This window comes from Centrocercus urophasianus, unplaced genomic scaffold (assembly GCF_019232065.1).
Source record: "Centrocercus urophasianus isolate 14NV4802_14NV808 unplaced genomic scaffold, USGS_Curo_1.0 seq_10, whole genome shotgun sequence".
NCBI classification, from domain to species: Eukaryota; Metazoa; Chordata; class Aves; order Galliformes; family Phasianidae; genus Centrocercus; species Centrocercus urophasianus.
In genome coordinates this window covers 71,866,965-71,893,153 of record NW_024884142.1, presented here as the reverse complement: position 1 = coordinate 71,893,153, position 26,189 = coordinate 71,866,965, and the positions used below count along the sequence as shown (strand labels likewise).

Genomic DNA, 26,189 nt, shown 5'->3' with positions numbered 1-26,189 from the left:
TGATTTGTGGCAAATATTTAATATGGAGATCGCAGGGTATGTTTCTTTTACAGGATTTGCAAAATACATTCTCATCTGTTTGAATGCAGATACATCATCACAGAGCATACAAGAAAGATTTGTAGTAAAGTTCAGAGATACACAATGACCAAAGTCTTGATATAATACTAACTTGGAACCCAGGTGCAAGTTTTTTCCAAACTGTACATGTATTTTTAAAAAGATATAGCCTTTCAAAATGCTTATATACTTAATCATATCCATTAAGATCAAACGCGTATTAAAACCAGTAAAATTATAGCAGCAATATGAGAGAATATCTGAGCCACGTGAACATTAACAATTAAAACAAAAACAGCAATTAAATATGAAAAATTACATTACTCTGATGGTTATGTTAGATAACAAAGATAAGTAACACACCAATTACTTATGCCAAACCATTAAAGAATAAGGAATTGTTCACTCTGTGAACATTACTGTTGTATAGCTCAAAGATAATGTTTAAAAGAACCGTTGAAAACAAATGTCCACCAGCACTGTCCCAGAGTGCTTCCTGAAGAACTCATCTGAATCGTTTTGTTGGGTCTGTACAATGAAAATTCTTTTTACATTTTTGCTCCAGGAATTAAGGATGTTTTAAATACGGATTCCTTACAATTAGGCTTATGTTATTTACACTATTCAAAGGTTACTTTTCCTTCCCACAACAAAATGTGCAGGAGGATTTCCATGCTATACAGTGTAAAAAGAGACTTTAAAAAGCCAGAACAATGCGAGAAAAACTGTACAGTTTTTGTTCCCTGCTCCAGTTCATTGCACTATTAGGTTAAAATGGATGAGTTGTCATGCCCAGAAGACTTAATGTAGGATCAGAAAATCCACGCACACACAAAGGAGGTAAATGGGTACTGGTTTAGGTATAGTACCAAATGGAAGAAAATACTATGAGTTATTTCCATGGAAAGCTTCTCATCATAGGAAGGAACACGGTTAATTCTGAAAGGCAGCCCTCTTCATGTAGGACACAGAACTGTAAGAGACCACAAAGATACCTGAATAAACATCAGTGAAGTTAGTCTGTATAAAAATGTACTGTTTATACTAGAAATAACTAAATCTTGAATTCTACCCTATCAGTAACACAGCAAAAATCTAGAAATCATTTGAAACTCTCAATTAAGATACCATCTTCTCCTCAAAAGAAGATTAAATGACACAACCCACTATCTTTAACTAACATTATCCAGAAATGAGTTAACTAAAGGTCATGTCTTAAACAGTGCTTTATGTAGTGCTATATTAGAGAACAGAACGCTAACTAAAAGGTGACACATGCAATTATGTATTAAAATATGCACTGAAAATTTGGGATTCTAATACTACTTTCTAAATCTGGTGTGTGTACTTGAATCACAGACAGTGGGAAGACAAGACATGTCCTTCACATGTTTCTCATTCCTGTTTCACATACAAGACAAACCTCGGAGCAATCCAGCTTTCAAACCAATGCTAGCACAACACAAAAGCAAACAGAGAAGTCAGCTATGACAACCAAACAAAGACTTCAAAGACAAGAAGATGAATATTCTTGTTATGTTAAATGCATATTTTATTAGTAGAATAAAGGTTAAGAACTTGCTTCACTAATAAAAAAATTTTGTCGTTCGTTATTGGAAAACAAGCTGCAAAATGAAATTTATTTCTACTTTTATGACATCTACATTCAGAAAAAAGGCCGAAGAGAAAATAACACTATATATATTTCATCTACTTTACTCAGTGATAATATGTAGTAAGTTTTTAGCACTATATTTGTATGTCACAATCACTGTTTAAGAACAATTGGACAAGAGCACAGAGCTTAGTAACAGATTTTAAAACAGCTTACTATCAGGATACATCTGATGCCAAAGAGCTTCATTTAGAAGTACATACCTACATACACACATACACAGACCTAGCAATTTATGCTTTAAAAATGTCAAGAGTTATTTACATATTACACTTACACTGGAACTGAGGAAAAACAGTCTTTCAGTGAATGATGTATTCAATTTTTGTTCTGCACTACCAGTAATATATTCAACAGTTATCCAACTGAAATTAAATCTCCAAATTTTGTAAAAAAGAATTAAAATAAAAATAAAAAATAAAATCAATAATTCTGAAATAACATGACAAACTTGATCCCAGACAAAACTTTCCTACAAATTTTGATTCTATGTATAAAAAAATGTATTGATTTGCTACTTAAATATCTTAATTAAGAAATGTTAGCTTCCTTCAGACTTCTTTAATTATTTCTCCTCACTTCCATAACTGTAAAATTGGTTAATCCTACTTCCCACCAAGCCTTCCTCAGCTACTACTTTAAATTTGCTGTTTACTTCTTCCTAGCAGGTTACCCCCATACTGTTTGTTCTTGTCATCATGCATAAGAGGGAATCATGCATGAGGACCAAATAAAATATATATTATTTTTTGAAACATTTTTGAGATAGCAGAAATTGGAAAATGAGAATTTTTTTTTTTTAAAGTAAAAAACAAAACCAAAAAATATCTTACGAAAATGAGTAATCCTGTTCAGAAATACACAGGGAGCTTTCTTTTTTCCTGACATAAAAAGAACGAAGTCTGTGCAAACCCCTCTGACAGCTCTGAGTTGCACTGGCCTTCTTTGTTTCTTTATTATACTGCATCTGCAGAGCAATGCTCTAAGATTTCTCCTGACAGCATTTCAGATGTGTTAGTTGACACTTTTACATAAGCTATGAAAAAACCATAGGAACGATCCATGGTAACACAGGTCAGTAGGAGATCTAGTCATACAACTCTCCTTCAAGTTCTAGCCCTATGCTCCAGCTCTTGACTGAATTGCCTTGCCAAAATAAAGTTACTCAATCATCATTCAATTAATGTATCAAGTATTAGATGATACATATGGTGGGGTTGGTGGTGTCTTCCTACATGATGCAAATTTAGTCTTTCACAAGCTTTACAATTAATTTTGGCATTTAGTTCAAGATATTCAAAACAGTGACATTTCTACCAAACACTACAAAGTTCAGAGAAGACACAAACATATTTCACTTTCTTTCTGTTTCTATCAGAACAGAAGTGGCAGGACTTGCTCTAAAATAAACACTTACTGCTTAGAGTAAGGTCTTAGAGTGCTATTATCCTTCCAGGCTCACGACACTTTCTGTTCCATTACAGTATACCAATAATGCTATGGAAATCATTAGAATCACTTTTCACTGATACTTTTTCTTCAGCTTGATTCTAAACAATGAAAGCAAATCTTGAGTTGTAGCTGACAATATCTACATTACAGTGTAATGCTGGCTTATGAGCTATAAATATTTAGTACAGTCTAAATATTGCAAGGGGAAACTCGGTTAAGGCTATAGTGATGGAGTGAAATTCCATGCTAATTAGCCTGAATATTGTGCAAACAGATCTACAGAAGAGTAAGAAAGCCTTAGTTCATGATTTCTTAGTTCAGAAACCATGATGTTTGAGGGGAAATATCTCTTCCTTTTGGTATGAGAAAGGCGAGAGAGATTATCCTTTAAACACCCATAATAAATCTTATACAGTAAGAGGCATAATGCTTCCCTGAGAGTTTATGAAGAACTGTTTGATCCAACACACTTAATGCAAGCACAATATCTTTGTAATTGTGCAACTAGCTGACAGAATATTCCTGCTGACTTTAGAGTCACGAGCATGCAGAAAAGAGGTAGGAGGGAACCTCAGAGATTCTTACATCATCCTGTCATATGTTCAGTTAATCTGTGTATCTTATAAAAAAGTTCTGCACAGAAGATTCCTGTTTCCCTCAGCAGTCAGGGTGCTTCTTCTCAGCATCCAAGTAATGTAAAAACTTTTCTCAATAGTTACGTCTAAAAATAAGGGGAGACATTGTAAAGAACAATCCATCCAGTTTCTACCAGATGCATTACGATGAAAAGCAAACAGCTTTAATTACTGACAACAGTTAATTGTCTTGGATTGAAAATTCTGTTCCATAAAACTAATGTTTAGTGCCATCACCATTAAAAACCCCTTGATCTTAAGCTTAAGTGGCTCTCAGCTCATAAGCAAATATATCTGTCTAACATAAGAAAGATTTTCAGAAAGGGTAAGTAAACAGTGGAGCAATTAAAGGAACCAACTGAAAGAGCTTCGTACTCTTATTGTATGCGGCAGTTCTGCAGTGCTACATGAAAATCAGAAATGAGCCTCTTTCAACAGAAGTCTGTTGAAACTTCTACAGTGCTATGTGGTTCTCTTATCAGTTTTTCTGAAGCAACAGCATGCTTTCATCTACAACTGTAATTTGGAAGTATTCAGATCTCTATGAGATGAATGGTTAGAATCTGTGAAAGAAATACGAAAATCTTAAAAACAACAACAAAAAAAACCCACAGTAATAGTCACATGACTATATTTGAAATAAAAAGAAATTAAAAATAGCAAGACTTTGAAAACTTGATACTAAAAGGACAGAAAAAACTGGGAAGCATGAAAACTTGAAGCTGAACAGCTGAATATAACCTACATTTGAGTGACAAATAAAACAGCATCCATCCATCATTCCTTTAGTATACCTGCTAGTTCTGATCTTGGGAGTCTGATGAATGTTTTAAACTCTAACGAAGTAAGAACAGTGTATATGCCAAGACTTGCAATGACATAAGTGTTTTTAAGATGTGGGCAAAAAAAGCGCCAAAGAACTGTGTTTAGAAGCAATTTAACAACCTGGAAACTACCTGGAACAACTCCTTCAAGTTAAAGCTAGCAGTGATTTTCAAAGTCTCCCATTCTGCTAATAAGACTGGAAAATAAATGATTAGTACACAAACTACAAGTAAAAGATGAAGGTATGATAAATACATGTAAAATAAATAATACAGATTAGAAGGTAACACATTTTTATGCAAAGTTTTAAGCACTTCATTTTGCAAATACTAAGAAGTTTGAGTTCTGATTCTAAGAACGTGGTAACATGCACATGAACTACACCCATTTAACTTTATAACCCAGGCTACTCTGCTCTCACTGATGTCTTCAGCTACGTGAATATACATGCATACTTCACTACACTGCATTATCACAAAAAAAAAATAATCATGTTGTATTATGAACTACACGCTCACAAGGCCCTGAATGAATGAAAGACTTCTGCAATAAAAGGCTAACATAACTCATGTTATAACTACTCTTTTCAAATACATCCTTTATATTCAGCATGTTAATATAAAATTAAAAAAAAAAAAAAGTTCCTTTGCTAGGAAACATACTCACCCTTTAAAATATAGTCTGTTAACAAGCTTGGCACTTTCTCGCTATCTTCTTTCATGGCATGAAGGACTAAAGTGCGGAAACAAAAACAAACAAACAAGCAATTCAGACATCTAGTAATAAATTAAAGACAACACTTACAAAAAAAAAAAAAACAAACAGCAAAGCTATTTCTACTATTCATAGAGATTTACATATTACTAGCAAGAAAACCCTTAACTGGAGTACAAGAAACACAAGAAGAGACATGTAGTATCTTCATCCTTCACTTGTATAATTCTCACTGTACTCTACAGTAGGCAGATTCAAGAGACCCATTTTGCATGGCTAATCATTTACAGTAAGATGCTATCAACAATGACAGCAAAAATAAAAAAAAAATAAATCAAAACATCACTAAGGTCGGAAAAGACTGCTAAGATCATCTTGTTCAACCACCAGTGCAACTTCACCATGCCCACTGACCATTTCCCTCAGTGTCACATCCACAGGGCTCTTGAACACCTCCAGGGACAGTGAGTGCACCACCTCCCTGGGCAGCTGTGCCACTGCCTCATTGCTCTTCTTGAGAAGAAATTTTACCTAACATTGAACCTGAACCTCCCTTGGTGCAAATTTAAGGCCATGGCTTCTCATCATTACCTGGGAGAAGAGGCCAACCCACAGCTCACCACAACCTCCTTTCAGGAAGTTGTAGAGAGTGATAAGGTCTCCCCTGAGCCTTCTCTTCTCCAGACTGAACAATCCCAGCTTCCACAGCTGCTCCTCCTAAGACTTGCACTCCACCCCCTCACAGCTTTGTTGCCTTTCTCTGGGCATATTTTCACCATCACAAGCCTTGCCAACATAAAGTCACCATATCCAAAAGTGAAATATACTAACAGGTAAGAAAAGCGTGCTGCATACTTGTCTTTTTTCATCTTCAACTGAAATCATGTAATAATGTTACTTTTCCAGGATGTGCTGCTGTAAATGATTGGATAAAAAAGATCATCTATTCTGGGACATCTTATGTTCTTATATATTATATATAGTTTAATATTAATCATTCTAATCAATAGGGAAAAGATTCAAAATTCATGTGCAACATTCTTACGTTTAGAGAGATAAGTACATAAGCATGTATGCAATGGAATGTCAGGAATTTTTTTACAGCTTGTTTATGGTGCGCGATTTTTAAAAATTAAAATGGTACAAAATTAAGCAACCTGGCACACATAAGCTTGTCTGTTATTTCATTAACAAAACTAATGACAATTCTTTATGAAGTGTTCTTGGCTCAATTGAAACAATTACACATAAAGAACTAGTATAGAATAGCATTATTTCATAAGCTCCAAATTTCTTCTGTGACAATGAACTTCAAATATAATAAGTGGCTCATTTCAACTTTTATGTTGAAGAAGGCATGAGTGCTCATAACTATAGAATAATACAAAGCTTTGGGAGGAAAAGAAACCACCCTCAGAAAAAATCCTCCACCTTTCTTTAAGGTCTGTGTTAACAGCAAAAGAGAGAGTCAGGAATCTGCAACCGAGTCACAGGGTCAAGTTCCAACCAGCCTACAGAAGGCCATACACTTAATACTATTTGGAATGCCTTTTTTTTTTTTTTTTAAACAAGACATTTTGTCAGAAAACCATTAAAACAATTTTCAGGAGGCTTTTATCTCTCTCTTAATATCAAGTTTTTGTTAATATTTTTAAGCAAAACTTAAATACGGCAAGAGGGTAACATTACTCTGATGGACTGAATATAAAATGTGAAACATAGTGCCTACAGTAGAAAGACATTAGGAATATAACTTCCATTTAAACATTTCATTACTTCAGACTTTGTCTGATATTTATTTTCTCTTTCCAAGAAAACAATCAACCAACCTGTCACTATTCTTTAGCCACCTGTGGAATAACAGATGTGCAGCCAGAAAACACCTTACGGCATTGTTAGATTCCAAGCACTGCACTGTAATACAGTCAATCTTGGGTCAAACTGATCAACTGGATGTGACTGTGGGAAGTCTGATCTAGTGGTTGGCAACCCTGCCCAGAGCAGGGGGATTGAACCTAGATGATCTTTAAGGTCCATTTCAACCCAGGCCATTCTGTGATTCTATCATTCTATTAATTGAAAGATGTCCCAGCCCATGGCAGGGTGATGGGACTAGACGATCTTTGAAGTCCCTTCCAAACTAAACCATTCCATGATTCTATCAAATGCATCAAGGCATTTTATCACCTAATATCAAACTGTTCCTGCAAATCTCAAAAAAGAGGAGATGCCATTGATTACCTGAGATTTGCTGCTTTATTTTATCACCCTAATAATTAGTATTTAATTTTTAAGATGCAACCTTAACTGTCATGCAAATTCCAGTATAACATAGAGGACTTTGAACTTAAAAATAATTTTAAAGATCTGGCCTAAGAAAATAAGGAGAATTTAGAAAATTGTCTAAACTCAGGTTTAGTTACATGCCACAATTACTAAAATTTATTAACAAACAAACAAACCCAAAATCACCAACAGAAAGAGAAAGGCTAGTTTAAAAGCAAGTGAGACAATCTTATTTGTTGCTGCATTCATTTCAATTTCTGTAAGTTGTTACAGTAACATCAGTAAGGTACAGCAAATTTGAACAAAAGGAGGTCTTTCAGGTACCAAAAGGTAGCAGAAACAGAGATACATCATAGACTATTTTGTGACATACAGTATTGCTTTAAGTCTCCATTCATGGAAACAGTATGAAAACCTGTGCTTTCTGATGCAAGTTTTTAGACCCCAGAGTTTCAGACAGCAGCTAGAAAATGAATATTCTGCAAGGACTCAAAACCTCAGAAGAGGAGGTCAAATACACATTACATAAATTATAGAGTGAGACAGAAATAGACAACCACGTAAGTATGATTCATTGGTTCGAGCAACCACTTCCATCCACAGAGAACAGGATGAGCTGGGGAAACACTTTTGTACTTACTTTTGGTTAATGTTTGAAGATCTTCAACAGATGGGGGGCCATTTTTCTTCTCATAAGGGATGACGGTTGTTAAATACTGTCAAAAAAAAGCAGAGTTACTTCACAATCTTTTAACACCACGTATGTTACCTGGATTCTTTTCATGAACACTGTAGCTATTAAACTTGCTAACCAGAAATAACAGCTTTTCAAAAATCGTATTTCACAAGTGATTAAGATTCTACTTCTCACACTAAGCTATTATTGCAGAAACTATTTTTTTTTTTTTTTCAAAATTATGTAAACATCTCTTTAAAACTCATGCGGCAAAACACAAACAAACAAGACGACAAAAAATGGAAGTCGTAGATAGTCTGGTATTCTTTCTCAGAGCCTAAGCATGACAGTAGTAAAATCTAAAATCTCTCCACTTTCCAGATGTCAAGAACAAGTCCTTCATATATTTTAAGTACTTCTTATAGTGAAGCAAAAGCTAGAACAATCATCTCACTATCTGGTAAATATATTTCCAGATAAACAATTCTTATTTATGTTTCCCTCAAATCATTTGGGAAACTGATATTACTCAGCCTGTAAAAGATTGCAGAACATATCTGCTGCAGGCTGTGAGAGCCGTGTGAAATAAGATATTCAAGTTTGTACAAATGTGCTAACAGTTATTTAGAAAATTTGGCCATATACTGTGCTAGAAACATTTTAGAACAGCCATGGGATTTTCCCAGTGACTGCTGAACTCCTTCTAAGTGTATGAAACATTCCAAAGATCTTGGTAGATCAAAGAGTGCTGCCCATTCCCATCTCTGACGGTGATCTATATAGTCCTCTGTACAAAGAAAATTAGACTGCCCTACAGTCAGGTGAAAATGAAAACAGACAGCTTTCACCTTCTGACCCTGTAATGCTTCCAACCAAAAGGAACAAAGAAACCTAATCAAACATGAACCCATTGCTTGCACTTAAATTTGAACTTTCACTTTTACTAGTCAAATATGCTGGTAGATTATTTCAAACCAACTCCACATTTGCTTTATTTACTCTTCATTGAAATCTTTCACTCTCATCTGCTTTAAAAAAAAAAAAATCTTTCAGGATTTTATTGCCTAGAGCTTTCAAGCTCTTGAAGTAACCCTATTGCTATAAGATTTATTATATAAATTAAAAGTCACTGGGATTTTTCCTAATGAAAAAGCTTCCATTTTTAAGAATTTACTTGAAATATTTTTTATGGTAATTATGCATAGGGTACTAGATGAAGCAACATTCCATTTTGCATTCAACTTCAGAGACTGTAACTCTTTACATAACTATGACAAAATAGGTCACTTCAAAAATAATTTCATATTTATTTCCATGAAACTACAACAGAAGAAATGAGCACAATAACACTACTTGAGAGCAAATTCTCAGCTACAGAATACTATTTCTCAATAAAGTCACCAAAACTAGCTATGCATTTTCACCAGCTATGAACAAGAACCTATATGCCACACTTGTAAATATCTGCATAGCTGCCCAGAACATGGCTTGTCTTCCCATCACTGTCACCACTAATGAAATGTACCACCCACCACTTCACTGTGCTCACATCCGCTGTTTGGTCTCCATAAATGTTCAGCAACCATTGATTAATGTCAATGGGTGCCATTTTTTTTTCCACACAGAGGAGCTCAATTTCACCCCTTTGCTTCATACACACTTCCATGTCAGATGCTATCCTATTAGACTTCCTTTCTGCTGCCATCTGTCACACAGCATGTAGCAGAATATAGGTGGGAATGCTCAGCCTCTACTGTCATACCACCAACATCCACCTCTGATGTCACAAACGAACATAATAAAATAGGAGGCATCAGTTGCAGAGCAGCCCTTGTACATTCTACATCATATCTCCTGTAGTATGGCCAACACTTTAGCAAGAGTCAATTGTAACTCAGACTCCGGTGAAGAAGTTTACTTTGCAGAAGAAGAGCTGGTGTTGCCAAAGCCAGCTATAACCATTGCCATGATTAGAGTGAGATGACGCAACTTATGTCTTTATGCTTAAAAGCCAGACAGACTCACTTCTGTATAATTTAAAAGAACGTTGTATGGGATGTACTGACACTTCACCAAAACCTTGAGCAAAGATGGGGTGCTTTAATTCCTCCCTATTATTTCAGCACTTTCCTTACATCCACTTAGCACAGAAAAGCAGGCAGTGCTTCCAAGGAAGCCATCCATGAGTCAATTTTCAATTTCTTCCCCAGCAGATACATCACAGAGATTTGCATTATTTCTAAAACCAAGAAAATCAATAGCTAGATACAAGGCTGTTAAATCTACATTTGTCAGAGATGAAAGTAGATCTATTAACTCAGGAATCAGATCTTAGGCTGTTCTTTCCAGCCCTCAAAATATTCAAGTGCCATTCTACCCTTTACCAACCTGCACAATAAATAACTGAGATACATTTTAATGACCAAATATATGCTCCTTGTTTTCCTTGCCCCACAACACCTACCTACCAATTTCCCTTTACAATGAAAAAGACAAAAAACAATAACCATGTAATTGTTTTCTTACTTTCCAAAAATCACCTCATTTTTCTCATCACCACTTAGCTGTTAACAGTGAGTCTCCCTAATGGCCCTAATAAAACTCATTCCCTGAATTACTCTGTGAAGAACACATTACGAAAATGATTTGAGTATAGCTTACTGACATGCCCAAGCATTAAATCTACTGTGACCTGTACATTTTTGACATACATTCGACAGTATGATAAGCAGCAATCCCCACTGTAATTTGTAGTCATACAAAGTGTTTGATATGTATAATAAGTGAAATGAAAACATCTTGCAATTCCTTCTGGAGATAAGACCGCAGAAAGAACTGACAGCATTGTGTGATGCTTTTCATGCTGTTGTTGGCGTTGTATTTTCCCAGCTGCATTATCAGATGGGAACTGGTGGTTCCCACTGGAAACTTCACTTTAAATTTTACCATCAGTGAAGACACTGAAAAATTCTAAGTTGTGTTTACTCATGCCTCAAAGACAAAAAAAAAAAAAAGAGGATTACAGTTTTCAAAAGGAAAGTACCTACCTAGTTTTCAGAGTAGCACTATCCTGAAAATAGTCAAGACAGCAAACACCATTGAAATTCATGAATGACAGGAGTTTAGAAAGAACTGAACATGTCAGAAACTTTATGCTGTGATTGAATGGGTATGAACCTCAACCTTGTAAGGCATTCTAAAAATTGTATGCTCCTGCATTTTTTTTTCTTTTTTTTTTTTTCTTTAGTACAACCCCAGGGAGTTACATAACTCTTCCCTGCCACACAAAAATACCTGAACTTAAGTTTATAAGCACAACACGCCCTGAAGACAGACTCATACAAATGTTCTGAGAGTAACACTAAACAGATTACACTCAACTATCATGGGGTATAAGATGGTACTTATTCTGCTTTCTAGCTTGCTGCTGTAGAAAAAACAGTGTCTTAAAAGAACATCCAGAGTTGGGTAAAATGACAAAGGAAAAATGAGCAAACCAAACAAGTGAAAAACACAATAAGACTGACACTGTAAGAAAGGTTTTATAACGTTACCTACGAGGCATTTACAGAAAAAAAAATATCCTTTTAGTTAACAGATTTTGAACAAATGCCACAGAAAAATGGTCTTCCAGGACTACTCTAGAAAGAGGCAGTATTACATCTTCCTTTCTCCCTTCTTTTTCATTTTAAGCTTCTTATTTTCATGATTAATTTTAGGATACAAGAAAGGGAAACAAAATATATCCCCAGATAACAAGAATATAGTATAAGATAGATCATGGGAAAAGTACAATCATCATAAAGAACAGCATTATTAAATTAACAAGAAAAAAAAAATCACTATCACTGGAAGTTATCCCAGTTAGTGATATTGGAAGCAAATGACTAAGCTACTTACGATTAGAATCAAGAAAAAAAAGGTGTGTTTTTATAAACATATAGAAAATAAGTCTGAGCTGCCCGTTTGTATATTTGAAACAGCTAAAAGCAGCAGTAGTTAGTATTTTCTGGTAAAGATAGCAACAAAAACAGTACAGCTGTAACTGTAACTGAAGAGAGTTGAGATAATGTAAGGCAATACAGATTCTATTGGGTTAGATCTAGCCACATGCTCACAATCCAAAAAGCAAGTGACAAATAGCTGAATCTATGCCTTCATTAACACATAGACACATACCTTGCTTGCAAAAGAGGGTAAACTCATGATATATAACCTCATGATAATACTACAGTTCTGAAACAAACAGAAAGTATTATTTTGGAATAAAAAATAAAAATCTTGTTTCTTAGGTGTATGTAACCTCTCCAGGGATGCCCAATGAAGCTGGGCTGTGTATAAGTTTCAACAGTTAAACAGTCAACAAAAAGACACAAACTTGCCTTTCCCTTTTGTGTTACCTCAGTAATCTGCATTGTACATATTCCTCTGCATTTAACATCATGCAGTTTTCAATGGCAAAAGGACATACAATAAAGTCCATGCATTTTGCAGATGCTACTCAGATTTTAAGATATATCAGTTCTGACCACTGGAAGAAAGGAAAAAAAATTCCATTGTAGACATGTCTCAAGTCCTTTAATGCTGAAAGCTAAAATGGAATGTCAAATCCGGTATATGTTCTTCTGTTGGACATTCAATTTGCACAGACATGCAACGTACCTAAAGCACACATTACGTCAAATCAGACTTTTAGTCTGGGGTAAGAAACAAGAGCGATTACTTCAGTGCATCAGGGTATCGAGCCCTGACTGTCTCATCCCATTGAGGAAAGATGGAGAGACGGCAGGCTGATTGGAGTCCTGAGGCAGAGAAAGACTACAGATGGCAACATTTTTGTCCTATTTTTTTTTTTCCGTCTTGGCACATATATTCAACTAATGGTAATTTTCAAGATCTCAGCTCCTATCGAAGGTTCAGACAAAGAATGAGGAAAAGAGTGAGGATAGCCCAGCACCTGTTTCTCTCCACCCGAGTTTCCAAACGTGTGGCGGAAGCCATTCTGTATGACATTTGAGATCCCTTCCATGCTGAAGCGCTAAAGGTAGTGAAAACATGGCGGAGAAAAAAATGCACAGAGAAAAGTTCAGAAGGCTAGCATTGATCAGCATTTATCACAACGATAAAAGTAAGACAAATGACAAAGACAAGCACTAAGATGTATTTCAGCACATTTCTACTTCTTTCATTCATCCACTAAGTTTTCATTAATAAAAAGCAAACCTTACGGTATCAGCTGAACAGTATATCTACGCCAAATTTAATTAAACAAGATCTTTCACACTTCAGACCCAAAATTCGTATTTTTGAGACTTATATTTTAAGGTTTGCCATTTCATTTCTCAACACTTAAAGTTTAATTCACAGTACAAACTTTCTTTAAAGCTTATGTTTGAGCAATACATTTCTAGAGACAATACAGACACTGCTGATATCAGTTTTACAGATTTCTATTAGAAATATTTCTCAGAGGCAGTCATTTTACTTCCAACCTCTTCAAAACATTTTATGCTTCCTTTTTCCCCTCCTGAAGCACAGGAGTGCTTCAATTAACTATCACCTGTATTCCTCATTTTTTTTTTTTTGGTCAGATAAAATATGCACAATTGGTTAATAAAGCATTCATATTAATTTCAAGCTCCATTACACAGAACCCAAGTGAGGAAAAATTAATACACAATCCAACCACAGTTTTCTTCACACATATTATAATCCTTTTTGCTTGCAGGAAAAGATGATTAAAAAAAGAAACTGGAACAATTTTGACATTCAGGATTAAACGTAAAACGCAGCAACTGGCAAGAACATAAAAAGAAGAAACTGCCAAGCTGCTGACAGAGGGCAAGCAGTACAGTGTGCACACCTGAGCACATTTATCTAAATGTATATATTTATGGGAAGAGAAGAAAAATGTGCTGGAATACTGAATTCATTTGCTTTCCAAAGCGCAAAAGGGTCAGTAAATAAAGACACAGATTTTACCAAAGCCATTTTGAGTCTTCCAGGAAATTCTGCTTAAAGTAACTGGTATCTTCATGACTTGAGTATTTTTCATTACTCTCACTATGTGTTTGTGAAATAAGAGTTGGAAGTATGAGAAAATGAGTTACCAAAGTCCGTACCAATGACAAAGAATTACAACTTGTATTCGTTCAAATTCAAATGATGTATCCACAGAAGAACTGATTTTCTCAGAATACGAAAATGTAATCCTATTTCCTATTAAATCCTATTAAAGTTTTGTATTTAAATGAGACTTCAGCATAGCTTCAGCTAATAGGTAATTAACTTTATTAACAAAAGCTCACTCTTCACAAAGTAATCCAAATATACTACTTATATACACACTCCTTGCACTTCCTTGAAAAAAAGAAAATAAAAAATTGAAGGAAGAAACTTGTTCCTTTGTTTCTGACTGAACGTTTCCAGATCTGTATAGATAGTGGAAGCTGTTTTCAAAGGAACCACACTTAATAAGCCTACAGTCTATCTGGGAGATAATCAGTTCAACTCATCTAAGGAAGTAATCTGATATGTACAGCTTGAAGCAATCAAATCTGAGAATGTTTTATAACAGAATCAATACTTCGGTTCTTGAAAGCATTATTCAAGCCTCTAAATAATCAGAATAAGTAATGAATCACCTCAGTCAAGTTTTAAATCAGGTTTTTTTTTTTTTTCTAGTTAGAATACCACTTTTTCCTCATCAGTGATTGAGATCCAAAAAGGAGTACATCTCCACTCTGATTTGCTGTTGCAAAGAGACAGAAATTCCATATTGCTTTCCAGACACCCACTTTCTCCGAGTTCCATTAAAACTCAGCTAGACACACAAAGAATGGTTTTTCATCTGGATTGGTAAAGATTTTCAAATTTACATAGAATACTCTTAGTATAAATGGCAAAGATTAGCACAATTCCATGTAAAGATGCAAATGTATCAGTTCACTATAATTTAGTAAACTGTAGATCTTAACACAAGGCTTAGCAAATTTGTCCACAGTTTTTTTTTTCCACTTGAGGAACAGGAAAAACAGAGACCAAATTAGATCTACTGGTACAACACCAGCCAGGAAATCAGAACTGCTTTCTGTCAGGACCGGTCTTTTGGACAAGATGAACAACTACTACGTTTGGATTGTATCACAATTATCCCATTCCCATAAGTTTCTAAGGTAGATTTTGAAGAATTAATGTTTCATGACAAATGTTTATTCATCTATGTTTGAAAATGAACTTCTCAAGCAAAACTGAAGCATTCTCTGGGGCTAAGCCAGACCCACAATACCTCAGCTACATTTTCTGTACTCCATAAGAGAAGTTTAGGAATTCTAATAATGTCCCATTTCAAATTACACTGAACAGATAAGACAAAATTACATTGACAAGATAACGACCTAATTTCTCTCACTGCTTGCCTCCTATTTTTCAAAGTCGGTTTGAAAGACATTTCTCCTTAGAAAAAAACAAGTTTTTTTTGTTTATTTCCTCCCTATAGATCTGCATTAAATATTGGCCTTACCTCAATCTGTTATTGGAGGTAACAACTTTAATGCAGGTTTCAGAGACTCAGGGCAAGATTTACTTTTTCTAGCCCCAGGTTAACGTGATTAATAAATATCTGAACAGCTCCATCAATAATACTGGATTTCCTACAGGACTAATTGTGGTAAACATACTGAAATTCACACTGTAAAACCAAATGAAACAGATGGATGAGCTTGCCTAACCTGATAATAGAACACAGCACTACATCAAAATACAGCATTATTGGCAAGAAAGGTATCCTGATTGCAGGCAAATGTGCAAACATCTTATTCTTAATAAGAAATGTAGAAGAGCAAAATGTTGTATCAAAAGGTTCTATCTATATATGGGAAAAGATTTAAAAAAATTGGAAGTGTCTAAGAGACTTGTTTGTGAATAAAGGCATGAAAGATGTACCAGTTATCTTGGTCTAATCAAGGACTATTACTTTTCCAAGAGAAGAAGGAAAAATATTTTGAATTTAACAACAGTTATAAATATATTCTTATTATAAACATATTCTTACTGTTCCAGGCATATGACCTCTTTCTTGCTTCCCATTCTGAGGGCTACCATTTTTCAGCTTCTTTTTCTTCTTTGCTGTTTCTTTGTGCTCTCTCTGTTTATTTTGTACTTCGATGAGGACAGAAATGAAGCTGTTTTTCACTTCCTTCTCGAACTCCAACTCATCCCGCAGTGCCAACTGCTGCACCAGCTCCTCAGAATAATCCTTAATAGCAGTCTCAATTTCTTCTAGCAGTTCATTTAACTCAGCAACAGACAATCTTTTTACTCCTGTAAATAGTTAACAGAAAAATGCAATCAGTCAAGATTCTAAGCAGGAGAGAATACGCGCAGGATGACATGAAAACAACACTTTGACTTTTTTCAAAACAACAAAGTACATTCTAAAACTACACAGAGCAAATCAATATTCATAAAGGAACAAGTTCATCATAGAAGAAACTAGATTAGTAATAACTGAACTTTAAACTTTCTGCTTAGTTCTGAGAAATCTGATATAATCCACTAATACGAGGGGCACGCTGTAGTTAAGGAAGCTGAAATAACCACTAGACTTGGAATACTGACACCCTTGTTAACTATTGCTTTCCTCCTGCACCCACTCCTCAGAAGAAGATTTCTCCATATTTTCTTCCAAAGCAGTCAACACTTCGGCACTGCTGGAATTCTTGGATTTTTCACTTACAGTAACACAGAAACTACGCATGCTCTGAGTGAGGGGATCCTCCTAGGGTTACTGGCAAGGCATGCAGACATCTTAATAGAAACAACAACATGCTTTTATGATAAGATGCATTTAGTACAGGGAAAAAAAAAACCCAAAACACTAGCTTCCAAGTTTCTTTGTCTGGGGATTGTAATCAAAAGTATTGCCTGAAACAAATGCCTAGAATTAAAATTATCCAGTAGGCTCATTTCAAGCAAAAATCAGTACTGATGATTTTGAGAAAGCACAAGCCTAAACTGGTGAAACCTACACCAGAAGCCTTTAAAAATGACAGTTCAGAAACTAAACCAACCCTTCAGATTTACATTTTAAAAGTACTACTGCTACAGACAACGAGCTATGACCATGAGGATCTCCCGAGGCTCAATTCAGCTCAATCTGAAAAAGCTTTTTGAGGACTGCTTTCTGTTTCAGAACTCAAAATAACGTCTGGCATGCCTATGAACTAGTAAGTCCCAGATGCTAAAGAACGTCACTTTCACTGGCATTTGAAAAGAAGGCAGTCCTGATTACAATGAAGAGCACAATCCATTTAAAGACACTGCATATGTCTTCATGCATTGTGTTTGTAATTATTTGGTTATGTTCCATTAGTCCAGTAAACTCTTAGACAGGTGAGTACTCATGGGCAAATGCTGAAAAATACAGATAAATTCACAAACTACAGTACAGTACAGTTCTCAGAAGCATCAAAATGTAGTAGGTGAATTTCTCTCTTAAATTAGAGCAGGGAAAAATGATTTATTTGGGAAAGCTCCCTCTGACTTACCAAAGAAAATGCAATTAAACCTCTTAGGGCAATGAGCCTCAGTTTTTTCAGAGTAGCTTAGGTCTTACATTCTGCTAGAAGACTAACAGTACAGTAAGAGCACAGTACAGAATGGCAAAGGCTCTAAGCTTCAAGTAGATTGAACTGAACAATCCAACACATTTCCCATCCAAGAAAAGAGCAAACACAAGCTTTGATTTCTTGCTCACAATCCTAAAGATTAACACCTCTGACTTGTCCTACACAAGCCAGACTAAGCTTCCAGGAAAAACCTGTGGCCTGCAAAATTCAACAAATTCAGAGAGATGCTGACAAAACTTGGAAGCAGCCTTGCAAATGAATAAAAGGTAGCAAAAGCTTTTCATAAAACAGTGAAAGGTGTGAAAGCTGATTCTGAGGAACTGGTGAAGAAAATTAAATTATCTGACGAAAGAAACTCAAGAGTTATTTGGTCAAGGCTCATTTTTAAGCCATAAAGATGCAGCAAAGAAGATGCACCAGAGATGATATTTATTTTCCTTTTCCCGAGGCAAGGCAAAATAAATATGGTATGAAATACAAAGCAAGCTTGATTAGCTCTAAACCTAAGGACATATGGAACTGTCAGAAGAGCAGGAAGCCCTGCTGTGCAGGATATACTATGCTTTCACATTCCTGAGATTTATGTGTTAAGACAGCTACAAGTCCAACCATGAAAATGGAATCTCCTCCATAAATCTGAAATGTAGCAGAAGCTGTAAGGCATGTCACAAAAGGTCAGCTGGTTTTCTGAATCATCTGTAGAATTTATACTGCTGACCCAGACTATGAGAAAGAAAGCACCAAACTCCTATCTTTTTCAAGTACAGATTTCAACTAGCAGATTAATCAAATTTCCATCACGAAATTGATTAATTAGATTTATGTTTAGAAGCAAATCAATATGTTTTGCTTACATTATATATGTAATTTCTCCTTTTTTATAGAAAATTGCAAATTTCCTTTGTGCAGTAGAAGAGGAAGTATTTTTTCCTCTTACGGTTTTTTGAAAGGGAATGGCAAAGGTGGAAAGGGTTGTGGTCCTCAGATAGTAAAAAAGCAATGGTTTCTTAGTTTTGTGTTGCTGTGTATCAAGATTAGTTGCAATGACTGAAACAATACTAATGAAAACCCATTTCTTCATCTACGGTATAGCTTTCAAGAGCTTTAGCTAATCTCCTTAAACAGGAGCAGTACAAAGGCCTAAGAAAGCACCTCTCTTCAGAATATATAATTTAATAAATAAAAATTATAGGCATCCCATTATCTACGAAAGGATTTCATTACAGCAAATTGAGCTCCAACACATAAATTCTATACAGTTCCATTTTCATTCTAAGTTAGGTGAGCTGACAAAGATACGTCTTCTATTTACATCCTAAATCTACTCTCTCCTTTTGGGAGAAATCCAATATTTTCAAAATATTCCTGGATGCAGATTTTTCATAAGAGGAGTCACTATAAACGAAGTATGTGACAAGCTTATCTATTAAACTATTTTCAACAAGACTATTTCAATAAGACTGATTTTCAGAAACTATTTTTTAGAACAAAACACTAAATAAACAGCACTTACTCTCCTCGTAGCTGTTGTTTGTACTGGATCTCTTGAGTGTTTGAATTTCCTGGGAAAGCATGGAGAGACGGTCGGACTGAGTAGGTGTTTCATCATCTTCGGGATCAGGAGATTCCTGCATCATTTCTTCTATTTCTTCAATCACCTTCAAAAAAAGACAATCCTTATGAGAACTCTCACTGCAAGAGACACAGCTTGCAATCTGAAGCAAATCAATTTAGAAATCGTTATTATTATTGTTATTATTTACTTTCAAGTAGTACAGATGTTGCTAAGTGAAACTCATACTGTATGAGACAGGGTTCAGGAGAATGAATGAAACCACACTGATGTTTCCTACCCATCCTTTGGGAATAAATGCATCTTTTCAAGCTATTCTGGTAGTTGTGTGGTGATCTCAATACAAGCAGTGTGTTGAAACCACCCAGCTATTTCCACATGAAGGTACACAAAGCTCTGCTTAAGAGAAGTGAAGTGTACGCTGGAATATTTTCCTGGAGGGTTTGGTCAAAGGAAAACAAAACAGCAACAAAGTCAATGAGGTTTTTTTTTTTTTTTAATACTCTCAAATTTCACTACATTTCTCTAAGCAAAACTCTTGTGTACTTTTATGGATGACACTTATAGAGAGAACTCAGTGCACATGGAACAAAGACGACATTTAAAAACACCACCCAAAATCATCTACTGTGAATGGAATTCTGTTTTCTCAGCTCTTTTAAGTCTGAATGTTTTTCTCCTTATCTCTGCTAACACAGCAAAATGTTCCTGTTAATCCAGCACTTGGATCAGAATGGAAGATCTCCACGACATGATTAGCAGAAAAAAAATAGTACTATCATTTCTTCAGAGCCATCTAAACCACAACTTTTTTTTTTTTTTTTGGATATTATATTATACTGAATATGTTAGATTGCATTTGCTTACTGAAGTGGGGTGGACATTAACTTTACTCAAAACAGTAATTCTGAATAGAGCATAAATCCACGGATCTAGAAAAGAAGCCTTTAGATACCAAGTAATGTAAATGCCTATCAGTAGAACTGTTATTTTGCTCTCATATAGGCAAAAACTTCAGAGAATTCTCACTAGTCACAAAGCCACATGCAGATATGAATACCCACATTGTCAAGCTGGGAAACTACAAACATTATAGTAATCTTAATATATAGAAAATGTTTTGGCTTCTTAGCCCATGTATTTAATTTAGTAGTTTTTCTAACTTATTCCTGACAAGAAGGGTATAAAGATTTCAAAGACCCTGACTATCTTACCGACCTCCCCTGAAGCACTGGAATACCTTTTCAAATCTGAAGGATATTAATAATATCACACACATTACAATTACTCTAAAAAAACAACAACAAACAAACAAACAAAAGCCCCCAAACCAAAACCAATCAAGAAAGCTAGCTCCTGTAAGCAGCAAGGAAGAAGAATACAACATAATCACAGGTGAAAAGAAAATACTACAATATCACCACCATGCTGAAAAATGTACCTGTTCTGCTGTGAACAGTGGCTCATCATTGATGCAGGAAACAATGATGGAATGCATATCCAGCTGTTCTCTCAGCTCTTCATCATCTGACAGGTCAAGGTTTAAGTTATCATTTACCTAGAAAGCATGAAAATTGAACACACACACACACACACACACACACACACATACACACACACACAAAAAAAAAAAATACAGAAATTATAAAGGAAACAAAAGGGGAACTAATGTAGAGTTTCACAAACAAAACATTTTCCTTGCCCATAATACTGGTATGAATGCTTTTTGCTGTCAAGCATGCAGAAACTGAAGCATCTTAACCACTGAAATAGTTAAGAGAGGTGTCACTCTTGAAAGATGAAGAACTCAGCAATTAAAGACCACATACACAACGTCACGTAGATATCTGCATTGGGCTAACAGCTTTCCCTACAGATATTTAAAACAGGCAGTTGCCTTAAAAGAAGGCTGACGTTATTCAGCGTGGAGTGGAAACCTACGTAGAACAAATATTAAACACCTGTGATTTTATGTGCTTTTAGAGTTTTATTTTTTCACATAATGAAAGCAATATAAAAAACTGTTCTAAAAATAGAATGTTTCCTGAAGTCTCCTCCTTCAACAATCACATATATTTTACTCTCATACTCTGCCATATTATAGCTTATTTACAAATACTTTAATATTTACAAATAACATTCTTTTTCTGCATTTTGTCTGTTATCACATTCCAGCCAAAACAACCTAGAAAAGCTAAAGTCATCTGAAAACACACAATTTGTATTTCTTCAGGCATCAGTAAGAAGGTGAGCGTACTCTTTTTTCCAGAATCTGGACTAACCACGCAGTCACAGGCCTCCACTTGGAACATCTGCTCACCCACCACACAGACACATCTCAGTTCTGACATTTGTTCACGTCTGCAGTCCTGAAACGGTCAACGTCTATGAGATGGTAAGCAAGGATAACAGCACATCCAGAAGGAGGTCAGCTTCTCCTTCCTCACATCCCCACAAACATTTTAAGAGACTCAGAATATATTCTGATGGTTAAGCCAAAAAACCAACTAAAACAGCCCAAAGCATAGCTGACACTAACCTGGCAGTGCACCCAGTCACACTGTGTGCCCATTTCAGGCCCCACACTCCCACTCCTTGCACTGGCAGCTTCAGCTTTTGTACCTGCCGAACAGACCAATTCAGGCAGCGACACGTCTGGAAGTAATCTAACAATAATATAATAACAGCAATTACGCAACCCTGTTCCTTGCACCACTGCACAGCACATCCTCCCAGCTTCCCCTTTCGCTGCCAGAGCTACGTAAAAGCATTCAGAGATCTGTGATGTCGAAGCAACAAAGATTTGATGAATCAACCTCATTCACCTTACGTTTTCACCTCCTAGAAGAGGGAGAAGCTCAAATCCAATGGCATATTACTAGCTTCAAACACATCAAAGAAGCATTACTTAGCTGTTAGCATTATTAAGTAAGAAAGTTAAAACAAGCTACTAGCTGATCCATATGTGCTGTCACATATCCAGAAGTACTACTGAAACAGAAGTAGGAAAAGAAATAGTGCTGAATGCCTCCAAACAGATGGGCTTCAGACATCCAAAGGCATGCCAGGTGGACTGGAAGCTGAAAAAACTTGAGCTATGTTTATTTCATAAACCAATTTCTTTTCTACTTCCAGCATACCTAAGATTCTTTATAATCCAGCAACACAGCTTCATATTTATGTAGTTCCTTCATAATTTCCTTACAAAAATTCCATTCAATATTTGTATATTGTAACTGGTTATCTATTAAGAAATCAACCTTCCACTCCATTGTTTCAGTCACATAAACACAAACACAGCACAGGGGGCTGCAACTGCTTTTAACTTTAAATGTAAAGATTTAATTACTTTAAAATCACTAAGAAAGTCGGAGCATGCTATTAATAAAAATTAGAATATATTCAAGTCAAAAAAATCAAGAGATAATCATCAGACTTCAACAGAGAAAGACAGAGACTCTGCAGGGGAAGATGGTGAAATGTGGTTTTTTTTTGTTTTTTTCTTTTTTCTTTTTTTTTCTGCTATCCTTTTCACTAGAACAATCACTGCTCTTGTCAGCATAAAAAGTACCTATGGATTCTTTAATGGATGGCAGAAATCAAAGCATTAATCTATTCTCAGGTTACACACTGAGATATTTTTACAACGTAATCCAACTTCACCATGCTTAAACAACTTGTTCCCTCAGAAGACCTGAGAGATGAGAATTCTTCCTAGCTTTCTTCCTCAAGTGTTTTAATCCATGTGTAAGAAGCTCAGAGGACAACCTCTTCCATAAACCTCACCGAAGCTCTTCCTTCTCCAGGAAACTATTCATTTGTTAAATAAGAAAACAGAAACAGAACTAAGTTGCACTTCTGTTCTCCTTGGTCAATTTTCCCATTAAAGAATCACTTCAGTCTCCAAATGAATGCAGAATGAGATCAACTTTTTAAAAGTCCATACAAGATTTACTAAATCAGAATACTCCTTTTTTCCTCCCTTACCCAGAACATCTTTCAAAATGAAATGAGGAGAAAGTGCTTCAGGTAAACTGAATTGTACAACTGTCTACCACGCTGTGGTCTAAGTAGCACTGGCCTCCAAAGGCCTCCATTTAACCCCACATCACTTCAACCCAAGCAGAAGCAAACATACATCAACAATTGTTTTTCTCATGTCTAATATTCAACAGCCTCAAGTCTAATATCAAGCAAAATATTTTAATCTATTTAGTAGCAACAGTACTTTATACAAATGCAAATTGCTTTATTTCCCTGCTGAGTGTAAGAGATTCAAAAAGGGTACTTCTGCAGATTGCAACTTACCCCTTTTTCTGAAAGGTTCAGAGTTGGCAAGTGCAAAGCTCTGGTGTGGGAAGATTTCCAGTCAACTGGCATTACGTTTCCATAATTATCAGTCAAAGCATTCCAAATCCTGGAGAAAGGAAAAGAGGAATTAAAACGTACAGCGTAACACAGTAAGCATACCTGTAATGGAAATATCTTTCTGCCTATGAGTATCAATTTTCCTCCCTAAATATTCACCTGCAATTTACTGACAATATTTTTATTATGCACTGGAGTCAAGAAGCCAAGTTTTTTAAATAAACATCAATTATTTCTCATTTTAAATCCAAAATTTAGGCAGAACAGTGAAGTAAAGCAAGGTGAAAAAAAAGTAAAAAAAAGTGACAGCCTTATTGCTAACAATATAACTCCACTCAAAATCTTCATGGGGAGTGGGCAAGTGGGCAAGGCTTTCCCTGCTGAAACTTGAGATCAGCTAGAAATTCTTTTCCTACAGTTGTCCCTGTCTTCCTTGCCTCCTGCAGATTAAAGTCAAGAAGTAGCAGAGGCTGACAGCAACATCTGAGTCAAACCTGTATTTTTACAGCTTGCATTAGCTTTCATAAAGCTTTTTTTCCCATTTATCACAGAAAAGCAAAGATACAAAGAATTTTGCTTTATCCAGCAGTACTCTTGCTGACCACAGCTCACCACTCTTCTTTACAGCTCATCTTAATCATTCCTGCATACAAGCAGCTCGCACACGCAGTCCTACTCTGGTACAGCAGTCCAGATCTTGGACTGCCTGGAAGCACTGCAATGTGGGTGCGTGTCTGGAGCGGTTGCATAGCCAGGCTCATACGGCTCAGCACTGAGCAATGCCTCTGACTCACGGCTCAGTGATGACCTCCCTGCTGGTGCCAGATAGCCAGGCATCTGCTGAGCAAAAAAAGCCCCTTCTCTTGGAACAGGGCACCCAACCGACTTACCTCAAAGTAAAAGAAACACCGCAGTATTCCTAATGAAGTTACATGAGAGTGAAATTTGCCATAAGGTGTAGCAACTCTTAAAATGAAGTTAAAAGCAGGAGGGCAGCACAGGCCTAAAGCGCTCCGTTGCTGAGGGGAGAAAGCAACGACCACGGCTGCAAAACTCGGAGGTGCCGTTCCCACACTTTCCACGCGTGATTCCAAACGTGCGTTCGGCCAGAAGCCAGACTAACCGGGGACCCGGCGAAAGCGGGGTGCAGCGTTAGGCCCGTGCCCGGAGGCCCAGCGGTGCAGCACAGACGGGCACCGCGGTCCCCGCCGTTCCCCCTCGGCCGGACCGGGCCTCCCCATCCGGCCGGAACGCCGCCGCCCCGCTCCCCCTCTCCCCGGGCCTGCACTCACTCGTCGTCCTGCAGCGCGCTCTGCTCCGTGAGCGGCCGCAGCGGAACGCGGCTCTCGCAGCAACCGGCACCGCGGGCCGGGGGGGGCTCGAAGCAGAGGGACAACTTCGTTCCCAGATCCCATCCGCCTTTGTCGCCTCTGGCGGTTTCAGGAGCGCTCCCCGCCGAGGGCTGGAAGCCCGAGAAGTCCTGCCAGTCCCCCGGGTCTCGCTGCGAAGCCGCCGCCGCCATCGCCGCAGCTGGAGACGCCGGGCTGCGCGCCCCCGGTCACGACTCCGGGAACCGCGCGCTCCCGGCGGCTCCGCGGGGTTCGGGGGGAAGGCGGGGCGCGTGACGGGCCGCGGTGGGCGGTGCCTTCGAGCCTTCGTGCCTTCGTTCCGGCGCGGCCGAGACGGAAACTGCGGCCGGCGGAGCTACGGGGCGCTGCTGGGACAGCCGGAGCCGCCCGCAGCCGCCCGCAGCCGCCCGGTGGGATTCCCGGCTGCTCCGGACGGAGACCCTTCAGCCCTGCTCGGTTCGAGGCGCGCACGGCACCTCGCTGCCTGCCCTGGAGTGGCGGCTCCCTGAGGTGCCCGCGTCGTCGCTCAGATGTGGTGGAAGCAGAGGCGCTTTAAAGGAGTTCTGTCAGCGCCGCTGAATCGAAGTGACAGCCGCAGGCCTGAGGCTGCAGTAATCGCAGATAACCCGAGCTAGAAGGATAATCGAGTCCAACCGAGGATCATCCGACCCCCGGCTCCGCTCAGCACCACCCGAAGTTCAAACCCGATGCCTGAGCTGTCCAAGCGATATTCCAGAGTGTGCCATGCTCAGTTTTGAGCCCCTCAGTATGGGATATGTAGGGGGTCAAATGTGTCCAGAGAAGAGCAGTGAAGCTGGTGAAGGGACTGGAAAACCAGCGCTTAGGAGCAGCTGGGGAAACTGCAGCTGTTCAGAGAAAGCAGGCTGAGGGGAGACCTAGATCCCCCCAGCTGCCTAAAAGGAGCTTGCAGTGAGGAGGGTGTTGGC

The 26,189-nt window shown here is 37.4% G+C and overlaps 1 protein-coding gene across 1 annotated transcript; it reads right to left on the bottom strand.

Moving 5' to 3' along the window:
* Window positions 1–25,436, bottom strand: FEZ2 (fasciculation and elongation protein zeta 2). The gene is made up of 8 exons (XM_042819416.1): window positions 25,186–25,436; window positions 23,834–23,942; window positions 20,967–21,083; window positions 19,466–19,610; window positions 16,377–16,645; window positions 8,288–8,363; window positions 5,314–5,379; window positions 1–1,033 (listed from the first exon to the last, which is right to left on the bottom strand). The coding sequence occupies exons 1-8, from the start codon at window positions 25,413–25,415 to the stop codon at window positions 1,017–1,019; spliced, it is 1,029 nt and encodes a 342-aa protein (XP_042675350.1). The 5' UTR covers window positions 25,416–25,436; the 3' UTR covers window positions 1–1,016.
* Between the last annotated feature and the right edge of the window lie 753 nt (window positions 25,437–26,189).